The 11677-nt window shown below is 48.2% G+C and overlaps 1 protein-coding gene across 2 annotated transcripts; it reads left to right on the top strand.

The window, feature by feature from the left end:
• Positions 1-4652: 4652 nt before the first annotated feature.
• Positions 4653-10955, top strand: FAM111B (FAM111 trypsin like peptidase B). 2 transcript variants are annotated; one of them, XM_045194391.3, is made up of 4 exons: positions 4653-5087; positions 5849-5898; positions 6742-6908; positions 8432-10955. In XM_045194391.3, the coding sequence occupies exons 3-4, from the start codon at positions 6828-6830 to the stop codon at positions 10565-10567; spliced, it is 2217 nt and encodes a 738-aa protein (XP_045050326.2). In that variant the 5' UTR covers positions 4653-5087; positions 5849-5898; positions 6742-6827; the 3' UTR covers positions 10568-10955. The 2 variants fall into 2 exon arrangements, with proteins under 2 accessions (XP_045050326.2, XP_024414908.2); XM_024559140.4 differs by lacking the exon at positions 5849-5898.
• Positions 10956-11677: the final 722 nt, after the last annotated feature.

Genomic DNA, 11677 nt, shown 5'->3' with positions numbered 1-11677 from the left:
AAAGATATATGGGGTAGATGCTCAATTTGTTCAAAATTGTAGGGGTGGGAAATGAAAAGTTCAAAGATTACTACTGCCTAAAGCAAGAGTAGATTTTATCCATGTCTCTGTCTTCATACCCCATCATATTATCTGGAAAAAAAAATAGGTATCAATATCCAGTGTATGTCTTTTGAGTCTCCCCTACTTTACAGCAGACTCCCTACTCCTTTGTATTTTTGTAGCAACTAGACCCATGCCTTGGCAGGTCCCTTATAAAGGACAGGTGAATGGATGGGTGAAGGAAGGTTCAGCGTGGGGAGCGGCGATTCACCTGGCCTACAGTATGAAAACGCCACAAAGACAGCCTCGGCACACTAAAGGGCTCTGGGCTTTGGCGTCTGACAGGAGATAAAATTGCCCTTGGAAGCACTGCCCTTGGACAGTGTATTTACCTAGTTTCTTAATCTGTGCAACCGAAATTGAATCAAATAGAAAGCAGATGAAATGAGACAACCCTATGAACAATGCCAGAGCACAATGCCTGGCATTTTGTGGACCCTTCTTGTAAGTTATCTCCCCCTCCACTCTCTTCACCCCCACTCCCCCACAGCGCCAGAAATGACAAGCACCAGGCTGGCTTTGCCCCCACGAAGGCTTTTACAAAACCCCCGGGGACCCAGACTGAAGACGAGTTCGCCCAGAGACACATGAGGTGGGCCTTAGCTGAAAGGAGGGTAAATAGGAAGGAAAAAAAAATAAACAAACCCATGAGCTATAGCAGCTTTGGACTAACACGTGCACCTTCAGGGAGAACTAGAGGCAGCATCTCCCACCCGCACCTCTCCAGACCTTGCCCACAAGTGCAGTCCCCAAAGGGGTGGGAAGTTCTATGGCGCCAGATAATCAAAGACTGGGCAAACTGACACCATGCTGTGTGAAGACTGACACTCCTGGTCAGTCTTCACGCAGTTCCCCTACCCCACCCTTTCTGTGTCTCCCAGGTCTACCAGATTTATCTTCTGGTGCCATCTTCAGGCCGAGCCCAGAACTCCAGCCGTCCTGAAGAAGCCTTTGGTCACTGGGAGTACCCTGGCCTAGCGCTGGGAGTGGTGCAGATGCTCTGTTTGCAAATGCCTGGGTGGTCCTTGAGACTGCAAATAAGAGAGCTGAGACGCGGAGGTATGGTCACAGAGGGATGGGTGGGGGCAGTGGGGAACCTTACTGGAAGGTACCCTCCTGTGCGTGCCTTCTTTTCTTAGCATAGGTGGGCCTTGGGTCTGTATGGGAAGGTTTGGCTGTTGAGGCTTCAGGGCTGCCCCAAAGCTGATTGCTGGAAGTTAGAGACCCCGCCCCAGTCCTCTCTCAAATAGGGGGCAGCTTCTAAGACACCGTGGGGTGACCCGTCTGAACTCATGGAAGGAGAAGAACAAATCATGGGTGTGCACCAATAATTCCACTTTTGACACATGGAACAAGAGATGCTAACCCACTCCAATAATAAGTTATGAAGCCGACAAATGCACTTCATGGTGGAAGCCCAGGAAGGGCCAAGAAGGGACAGGGAGTGAACATGGGGGGAAGAATACAGACCCAAAGAAAGCCAGAGAGAGGGGCTTCGGCTCATGATGATAATGATCTTGACCATTAACTGAGAAGTATATTTGAGGTAAATTGAAAATGAGAAGAAAAGCAGTTCACAGAGAGATGTTACCTCAGCAGGACACAAAAACGACTGCCTCGCCTCATAGGTCCCGTTTCTTAAGTGACATGTATATTTTTGGCGCCTACTAGATCACTTTCGCCAATTGTAATGACCTCCCAAACCGCACATCCTCCCTGCTAATCCCAGGGTTTCCCAGCTCCTTGAACCTAGCTGACGGCGGATGCTTCTCTTCTCTCTTCATTACCAGTCAGTGTCGCTTGAACTAATTAGTGAGATGCCATTTGAGGCGGCATCTCCCATTTCGGCGTGAAGTGTAAAGCTGACCCACACAAAGGAACCAACGGCCATCGGCCAGCTGGGTCAGGACCTATAGGTACAGAGCAGAGCAGCTGTTGTGGCTGTGCTTTGAGAGCTTCGACGCAAGCCCACGACAACTTGGCAGTAGTGACAGAATAAAGAGGGTTCAAGGAGGCTGTGGAGCCACCAAGGAAGCGTCAGGAAACGTCCCCTTCAGCTGATGTTTATGTGGAGCAGTTGGAATTTTTCAACACCCCTGGGAACCCTGAAAGGCCACCACTGCCCATCCCCTTGGCACTAGGGTCCTTGTTAAATGTATACAGTAAATCGTCTGCATTTTATTATAATGTAGCAAGAATACTTTTGGCCAAGTGGCAGGTGCTGGGGCAGTTTTACTGTTGTCAATCCCATACACTGGTGCAGACCACTACGTGGCTGGGAGAAGTGGGAATGCGTCGAATTCAGAGTCAGGGACAAGCCAATGCCTTTGGGTAGTGACTGTTTCATGAACCCCTGGAAGTCGCCGTACCAACAGGAGAATTACTGACACACACACTCCCACGTGCACACATACGCACCATTCATATAATACACAGCAGTCCCTCCCTCAGACTTCCCCACAAGAGTTAATACAGGCTTTATCTTTTCCTTGCTCAAGCCAAAGCCCGGGAGTCATCAAAGCAAAGCCCCCTTCTCTCTCATTTCTGGAACATCACATCCATAAACAAGCTGGTGGGCTTGCCCTTCAAAATAAATGTAGAATGAGACCGCTTCCCACAACTTCACCACTTTGAAATGCAGGGGCCCGCCAACCTTCCTGTGCATCCGCCCTCCTCCCCCCACAGTTTACTGTCCACGCTGCTGCCAATAATTTTTTTTCAAAACATAAACATATTATGTTACGCCCCTGCTTAAAACTGTTTAGAATACATCTCCCATTTATAATAAAATCCAGAAGTTTACTACCAGGTGCAGCAGCATGTGCAAGCACTCCTTAGGGTATATTTTATTCCAGGGCACATCTTCTGTCCCCAGACATGTCGGGCAACTGCCACAGCACCACTGACACCTGCCTCGTGTCCCTCCTCCCTTTTAGTCTCTACAGGTTCCGCAAGGAAAGACAAAACTTGTTCTCACCTCTGTCTGTGTGTACTTATCAGTCCCCTGTACCACTTGAGAATGATATAAGGAATAATCAGGACTTGATAAAATTATCAGTTGCTCCTTTTTTCATACTATTTTTACAGTTATGTGATTTGGTCATCGGCCTGCAGTAGCCGTGGTGTTGTGGCTGAGACGAGACAAATTCACACAGACTACCAAGTCCTGTGGAGGAAAAGGGAAGGCAGGACACTCTCTCAAGAAGACCACCCCAACCCTGCCTTGACAGGCTTTTATTGCTTTTCTGGGCACCTTACATGGAGGATGGTCCTCATTTACTGTGCACAGGTTCACTTTAGAGGTTACTTTTTACAGAAAACAAAGGACAGGTGTTGCTAATTACATCCATAAGGAAGGATATTTGCAAATGTAAAGGGAAAAGTGGTTGAACTGGTTACACTCATCCTTGGAAGGTTTAGCACAGATTTTAGAAAGTTACTTTAAAGATATGCAGTAAACATTTGCTGCCTCAATTAAGGGTGAGGGAGTTTTAGCTAAAAGCAAGTCTCAAAGCAACCTAGCAATGCAGGCCTGATTCTCCATGGGAGAACCTATCTGTGGGCTTGGGTCCTGTGTGCCGGACCTTGCTTTCCACTGGCCTTTCCAAGTGGGAGCTGGGCCCACGCCACGCAGAACAGTCTCCTATAATTATGCTCTTAAGGTTTGCTCTCTGCAAACCCCACCCAGCACCTGCAATGGGGCAGTGATTGTACTTCTCAGTGGATGATTCACATTAGGTCAAGTTAGGGAAAGCTTTCCCCTTTCAACCACCTACACCATCAACTTTCATGCAAACATCTGTTTCTCCCTGAGTTGCGGAAGGAGTTGTCACCGTCATCGCCTAGCAATTATATTCTCCCCCTTTGACCAGCTTTTCAAACATGGCACCCAATGCTGAAGGGATCTGCCCCCGTTCAGGATCTCAAACAGTGAGAGGTATTCTGAGGCCCCTTCAGAGCGCGCCTTCGACCATCCCCATCCGTTGGGAGATGCCTGACTCTGGAGTCCTCCAGCAGGACCTTCGGGTTCTGCATCTAGTGACGCGCCTCCTGCCCCCAGGAGCAGGGGTGCGGGCCTCCTCCTCCAGCCGCCAGAGTCCGCTGTGCATCAGCCCCTCGGACAATTTGTCTCACTTGCCCGTGGGGAGTGGGGAGGTGAAGTGAAGGTCCCCAAGCCCAGTAGACCCCGCACCACAGGAGCGGCTGCTTTGCGCCTGCTGTGGGGCCATTTGGTCGCCTTGAAGCCGGTGGAGCGCGGGGCACCGACGGACGCTCACGGGGCGCGGACGGCTGCCTCTGTGGAGTCTGGACGACGTTCCGCAGCAGCCGCCGGGTCGACGCCGGGATGCTGGTCCCACCGCGGTCCCCCACCCCGCAGCGGCGGAGGGCAGCGACCGCCGCGCGGCGGGGACCGGCCGTTCGCCCCGCAGGTCCTGAAGCTGGGCCCGCGGTTCCCACTCCGCTCCGCCCCGTGCAATCACAGCGGGGGAGCGGGGGGAGAATGACGTGTCACCCGGTTCCTGGTACACCCGTCCTGCGCTCCACCACCTCCGCGGGTGGCTACAGCGGACTCGGTGGGGCGGGGAAGGGATGACGAGTCGAGATTGCTCAACCTGTGTCCGGGAATGCAGAAGCCGGCTGCAGACCGAGTGTGGGAGCGAGTGGGTGGGTGGGATCCCGCAGGAACCTCACGATCCCGGGGAGGCGGAGAGAGGTTCTTCCCGGCCCCTTGCTCCCCACAGGCCAGACTGCTAGACCTTTCCCGCCGCGCCACTTGGGGGCCGCAACCTCGCCAGCTATTGGCCAGAAGCGGTGCCCGGTGTGGACCCGGGATTTCCCACTTCTTGCTGAGCCATCAGTTCACGAGACAGCCCGCTGAGCGCCGTCTCCAAATCTCCTGTCACTCCCAGGGCGGCGGCCACCACAAGGTCCAGGGCAGACTCTCGGCTTCTCGGCTTCACAGATTCTGAGTGGTTCTTCTGCATGTGAGTGGGACCTGGAGCTCTTAGGGGGTGGTTGGCGTGCACGTTTGGGGGGTCGGGGGCGGGGGAGAGGGAGGGAGAGGCCGCTTCCCACTGCGGGCAGCTCCCCACACCTGGAATGTCACTCGGAGACAGCCTAGGGAGCTGTTCCCACGGAGGTTTTGTGAGCAGCTGCGGGGCGGGAGGGGTGTGTGTTAAAGGAGCAACCAACCTCCAGGGCTGCACTCTAGACTCACTGGGCGGCGATCCTGGAGGGTGAGATCCTGTGACTTCCTTTGTCACAAGTCCACGGGCGGCAGGTAAAGCGCGGGCACAAAGTTTAATCTGAGCCAAGCTCCGTCCTCCCCAAATGAGAACACTGACATGCCCCCGTGGGGTGTAGGGACAGGGTTTGGGGAAAGGCATCCCCTGCTTGGTGTTTTGTTGAGGTGGGCTGGGGGTGGGGGTTCTTCTCTGCCCTTAGGTAGTTTCCACCGTTGCTGCCCTGTCCCTTCTTGGCTGAGTACTGGAGGGGAGCCCTCTGCCTGTGACCCAGAGCTTTGTTTCCTTGAAATCTCACCCCTATCCCCTGCAAAGAGGAACTCCAAAGGCCTCTGCCTTGCTGCCCCTTAGTGCACCCTGGCCTGGAATAGCGTCTCAGGGCCGTCACCCCCAGTAACCACAGGGTGCATTTCATCCGGGACGGTCCCTAAGTGCGTGGTGTCCAGTCCCTTGCCAGCCAAGGTTTCATTTATCTTGCCCATTTTGTCTTGTCCTGTTTCCAGACAGGAGGGTGACTCCAGTTCCTCTCACTCCATTTTGCCAAAAATCCAAGGTAATATCTGTTTCCATGTTCTTGTTCTGTCCAGGTGTCACTTGTGGGCCTGTTTCTGCTCATCGATTGATTGCTCTCCTCATTCGGGGCCGTACATCCCTGCTTCTGTCTATGCCTGATCATTTTGGATTGGATAGCAAGCTTGGTTAATGTCACATTTGGGGCAATTGCTGGGGATGCTCCTATTTCTCTCACTGTGCTTCCGCTTTGTTCTCATGCACAGTTACTGTCCTCGGAAACACTTGTGTCCTTGCAAGTCTTACCTTCCTGGTTTGTCAGGGGACACCAGAGTAGCCTTTCCTGGAGGGCTGCTTTTGTCCCGCTGTGGAGGGGACACCTGTCTGAATACTCTGCCTGGCAGCCCATGAATGATGAAGTTCTCTGGTGTGACTTTTGGGCACAGAAACCATTCTCAGCCCTGTGTGAGCCTCAGAATTGTCCTGTGTTTCCCTTTGGGGGGGGGGTCCTTCTTCTGGCTTCCAATAGCGTCCTCACTGTCCTACACTGATGGAGATTTGGCTGGAATTTCTTGGGGAGCCCACCACTGGCCTCCAACTCTCCATCTCTCTGTCTGGGTAGCTGCTGCTCTCCTCTCTCCCTAGTTCTCTGCCCCACAAACTCAAGCCCCCTAGCCCTCCCACGACTCTCAGCTTGTCTTCTCAACCCAGCGAAACTAGTAGGCTCTGTTCTGCTACCCCTCCCAACACGTGGACTAGAAACCCTCTGCAAAGCCATGAAGTCGTCCATAGGGCTTAGCTCAGTTGACCTCCCTCTCTCAGGGGTCAGAGATCATGGTCTTGAGTTGCCTGATGCCCAGTGTTTGAAAGCTGTCTTTTGTTTTAGTCTTTTCCAGTGGGAGGATCGACCCAGTCCCTGTTCCTTCTTCTGGGCCAGTAGTGAAAGTGAGTGAGATTCTCTTGGGGCTCATCATGGATTCCGTGAAATGTGAAGAGGACAAGTCACTCAGTGCCACTGAAAATGACCAGTCCTCTGGACCTGAAGTCACAGAGGTATGTCCGCACTTTGCACCTCCCACCAGGAACAGCACTCTCACCACAGGGCTGCCTGAGGGTCCTGGGAGGGGATAGTTCACATAGAATGGCAGTTATAATCCCTTCTTGTGCGCTGTCAAATTTGTCTGGGGACATCATCCACGTAAGTGCTTGTGAAAAATGAAATGATACCGTGTGAATTAACCACACAAAAAGTGCCTTGTTAGACAAGGTGACTACTCAAGAGAATATACATTTAATGTCATTGGGATCATAGACAGACGTAAATAGTAACAGTGCTAATATTTACTGAGAAGTGACTGTGTACCTGGGATTATGCCTTTCACTTCCTGTGGATTATCTTATTTAACATTTAATACAACTCTCTGCAGTAAGTATTATTGCTGTCCCCTTTTTACAAATGACGAAAGTGACACCGAACTTTATGAAAGTAACAAAAGTCATGGACTTCAGAGCAAGGATTTTTGCACCCAGTCAGTCAGGACCCAGTTTTTGATGAGCCCCCTTTTTTACTCCTAAATAGGCAAAAATGGTAATACTAAATCAAGGTAGACACAAGTGGTTGTAGGGTGCAGAGAGAAGAATGCTTATTTGTTTCTATATGGATATGCATATTTGTTTGCATTTGAATATGTCTACCTGTTGGTATAGCTAGCCAATCGTGTGATTTATCAAGCATTTCATTGTATTTCCTTATTTTTGTGGAAACTGTGTACGCATAGAAACTAAACAGATACTTAATGGGAACTTTTGAAAGGGGATGTTTCAAATGTCCACATGATGTATGAAGTATATCCAGCTTTACTAGTAAGGGAACAAGTGCAGACCGATTTTAAAACCAGGGAAATTAGGTGACATTTCATCTATCAATCGGCAAACATTTGTAATAATACCACTGAGATCCTTTAGAGAGTCAACTGCACAGCCGATCTTATTCGACAGTGGGGCAGATTGATGTGACTTATCTGGAAGGCAACTTGGCCATGGATTTGTTGTGAAATACATTGATAATCTTTGTCTCGGTATTTCCACAGAGGGGAATCTGGCCTAGGGAAATAATGAGATGGACAGACAGAAATGGTGTCACTGTAGAAATGTTTGTCATATCAAAGTAGTGAAACATTGGATACAGTCTAAATACCCAGCAATGGAAGAATAGATTAAAAATTATTGTACACTGAAATATAATATGGCCCATCGAATTCTGCTTTCAAAGGTTGTCTAGTGACATGTGAAAGCAACGGTGGATTGCTTAGTGACCAAGAAACTCTAAGATAGGTTAGTATAATTCAAGTAACTCAAGGTTTATATCTGCATATCAAATCTTTGAAGCAAAAAGAAAAATGCAGAATGATTATGTCTGGTGATGGACTAATGATGGATAATTTGCTCCATTATTCATCATCCATAGTACTATCTAATTTTTATCTAGAATATCGATAGGTTTTCCAATCATAAAAACATGAAACATCATGATTAAGAGTGATGCTTCTTGAAAGTTTCACCTTTCCTTTCTTAAGGGAGCTGTCATGAGGCAGACATGTTCGGGCACCACCGTTGATCCTTCTCCATCCGACACGGGCAAGTGTAGCAGCGCCGTTCAACGTGCAGTCCCTGGGCATGAAGCATCCCTTCAAATTCGGAACCCAGATTTGAGCAGGAGTGACAAATGTTATTTCACCTATACTTTAAAAAAAGGCTTCGGGAAATTGGACCATAGTGAGTTTACAGCACGTGGTGAACTCAATGACAGTATCTACTCAGCTCTGAGAGCCAACGACAATTTTTGTAAAAGGACGAAGAATCATTTCAATAAGAACATTTTTGTCTATGGACAGGAAGCAATAAAAGGATATATCAATTTAGGAATGCCCCTCAAGTGCCTACCAAAAGGTTCTAAACTTGAATTATCGGCTGTAAAGAGAAAAGGGAGTCAGAAGAAATATGATCAGATATTACGCCACTATGAAAATCCCAGCATCGAATGCATTCTTTTTCATGTTATGGCTATTGGGAGGACCACAAAGAGGATTGTTAACAACATGGCCCTTCATCAAAAGTCAAGTACACTTTGTATCTACGCCTTGAAGGGTGAGACTGTCAGAGAAGCCCTGTGCAAAGATGGCCGATTTCGGTCTGACCTGGATGAATTTGAGTGGAAACTCATAGAAAATCATACTATCTTTCATACAAAACAGTCCACTGTGGAGGAAGTAGCTGGAAAACTCTTAGAAATAGACATTCCTAGAAAGCCACCAGCCAGGAAACATTCCCCTCAAAAAATCAAACAGAAGGATGAAAATGCCACTGGTGAAGTCAGTCCCTGTGATGTGATGCCATCTCAGATTCAGGTCCACAAAACAGAGAAAGACGGAGAGTGTGAACATGTAGAACAGGACCGAGAAAAAGTTCTGCCACCTCAACGTCTAGGGCATGATATTGAGGGTAAGAAACGGCGAACAATTTTCAGAATTAAAAGTTATTACAGTAAAAGTTGCAAAAGCAAGCGTGGGAAACGAATTTCACATGTTCGGGAAAGGCCCCGTCTGGGTATGGAATGTGCTGTTAATTGGGACATCCAGGCAGAGGCAACTGGTCACTGGCTAAAGAACTGCCAGATGTTGGACAAAGTTATAATGCAGCAACATCCAAATTTCAGTGAAGATGCACATTGGATGAGAAATTATTTTCGAGAAGAACAGAAGAGAAGCAAACTGTCACCATTTCAACAATTCGGAATATATGAAAAGTGCTTTGGAAAACTGACTAACAATTCTACTTCAGTTGCAACCTATGAACTTCGTGCTAACCTTAGTAAGTCAGTTGGGTTCGTGAGATGGAACAATAACGGCATGAAAGGCAATGCTACTTGCTTTGTCTACAATGATGGTTACGTTTTCACCTGTCGACATGTAGTACTCTTTGTGGTGGGAGAAGGCACAGATCCAAGGTTGTGGCCACATATAATAAGCAAATGTGCACGGGTAACTTTCACTTACAAAACATTCTGCCCTCCTGATGAAGAATTCTTTTCCTTCGAGCCATGGCTTCACATGTCTGGTGAAGGTCCAGATTATGCCATTTTAAAACTAAGAGAAAATGGACATGGGTTTCCTCCAGGCCTAGTTGGACAAGTTTCCTCTCTGCCACCTAGTGGTTTGATTTGTTTAATTGGTCACCCAGAAGGCCGGACCAAGGAAATAGATGAGTGTGCTGTGATTACTGTAAAGGAACGCTTAGGGAGGTATTCCCGGCTCCACCAACATGAGGTGGCGGTGGCGGGACTGCAAGCTGCCACTCTTGACGTTTGCTCTATGTTTACCCCAAGAAGTTTCCCACCAGAGGCTTACAGCACTGACAGACTTAGTTATGATACTTGCTTTACGAGTGGGTCCTCCGGTTCCCCAGTGTTTAATGCAGATGGCAAAGTGGTTGCCATGCACTCCTTCGGGCAGTTTTATAAACGCGGAAATAAGGTGCGTGCCATCATTGAATTTGGCTATTCTATTGATTCAATTCTTTATGATCTCAAACAGAGAGATGAGCCCTTCTATACATTGTTGCATAGAGAAAACGGTAAGAACCTCAATCAAGGGGAAAATAACAAAAAAGAGTCATCACTTCAAGATGATCAGAGAGAACCCATGGAACATTAGGGAAAAAATGAGCCCTGGCCAGGTGGCTTAGCTGGTTGAAGGGCCATCCTGTACACCAAAAGTTTGCGGGTTTGATCCCCAGTCAGGGCACATACCTAAGCTGAGTGTTCGATTCCCAGTTGGGGCACATATGGGAGGCAATGAATCGATGTTTATCACTTGACAGTTTGTCTCTCCCTCTTTCTCTCTTTCTCTCACTCTCCCCCTTCACCCCTTCCTCACTCTAGCAAATTCAATAAACATATCTTTGGGAGGGGCTTAAAAATGAAAATATGTCAATAATTTAGAGCATCTAGAGCTGCTTCTTTAAGGTATAATGAACACGCTTTCTTCTTTAGAAAACTTAGAGAATTGTGTGGATGTGGATGTTGCTGAAATAAATACTGATGTTTTTTCTGCATTTGCTTATTTTTTTTAATTTGAAACAATCTCAAACCTCACTTAAAATACTTAGCTTCCTTTTTTGCATACAAAGAATTTGGCATTATCATCCTAAACGCCTGGGATGGGACCTCCACCCCATCTTTGTAACTGGTGAAATGATTCTCATTCTCTGAAAAGTTAATGGGAAAACACACCTTTAGAGTCTAGGGGAAAAGATGTATTGTTCTTCGAAACCCCCAAATTCTCTGGTAATCTTCATCATTTCCCTTCCGTGCTACCTGTGACATCAGCCTCTATTGCGAACACCAGCAGAAAACCCCAGCGTTTCCCTTCTGCCCTGGAGTTCTGCCCTCCTCTGGCAGATCTAAGGAGTGAGTCGCTTAGCCTCCAGGCCCACCCTTTCGTGCTCAGACATTTAGAGAGCTAAAAGCTAATTGGGTCTGTCTACTTTGCACTGAAGATTCTGGGTGTAAATCAGATTCATCTAAATGATACATTTGCATGTCATTTGCACACTGTCTTCTGCCCCCTCTGCTGGCACTAAGTCATAAAAAAGTGAGTGTGCGGAAATTAGAGTGTTGGCCACATTTGGAGTCAGGTCTAGTCACCAGCTACACCACGGGTATCCGGGCTCCTCACTACGGCCTACAAGATGCTTAGTGCCAATGGCATACGCAAGCACCCCGTAAAGCACATCTCATTTCTAGGGTATGCTTTGTGTCCCCA

The sequence above is a fragment of the Desmodus rotundus genome, chromosome 5 (genome assembly GCF_022682495.2).
Source record: "Desmodus rotundus isolate HL8 chromosome 5, HLdesRot8A.1, whole genome shotgun sequence".
Lineage (NCBI taxonomy): Eukaryota > Metazoa > Chordata > Mammalia > Chiroptera > Phyllostomidae > Desmodus > Desmodus rotundus.
This window is presented reverse-complemented; position numbering and strand designations above follow the sequence as displayed.

What these genes read in the sequence shown, in the direction of transcription:
- FAM111B (XM_024559140.4), top strand. Translation starts at nt 6,828, where the DNA reads ATGGATTCCGTGAAATGTGAAGAGGACAAGTCACTCAGTGCCACTGAA. An exon ending in CTGGACCTGAAGTCACAGAG is followed by an intron (nt 6,909 to 8,431) that starts GTATGTCCGCAC and finishes TCCTTTCTTAAG; the next exon opens with GGAGCTGTCATGAGGCAGAC.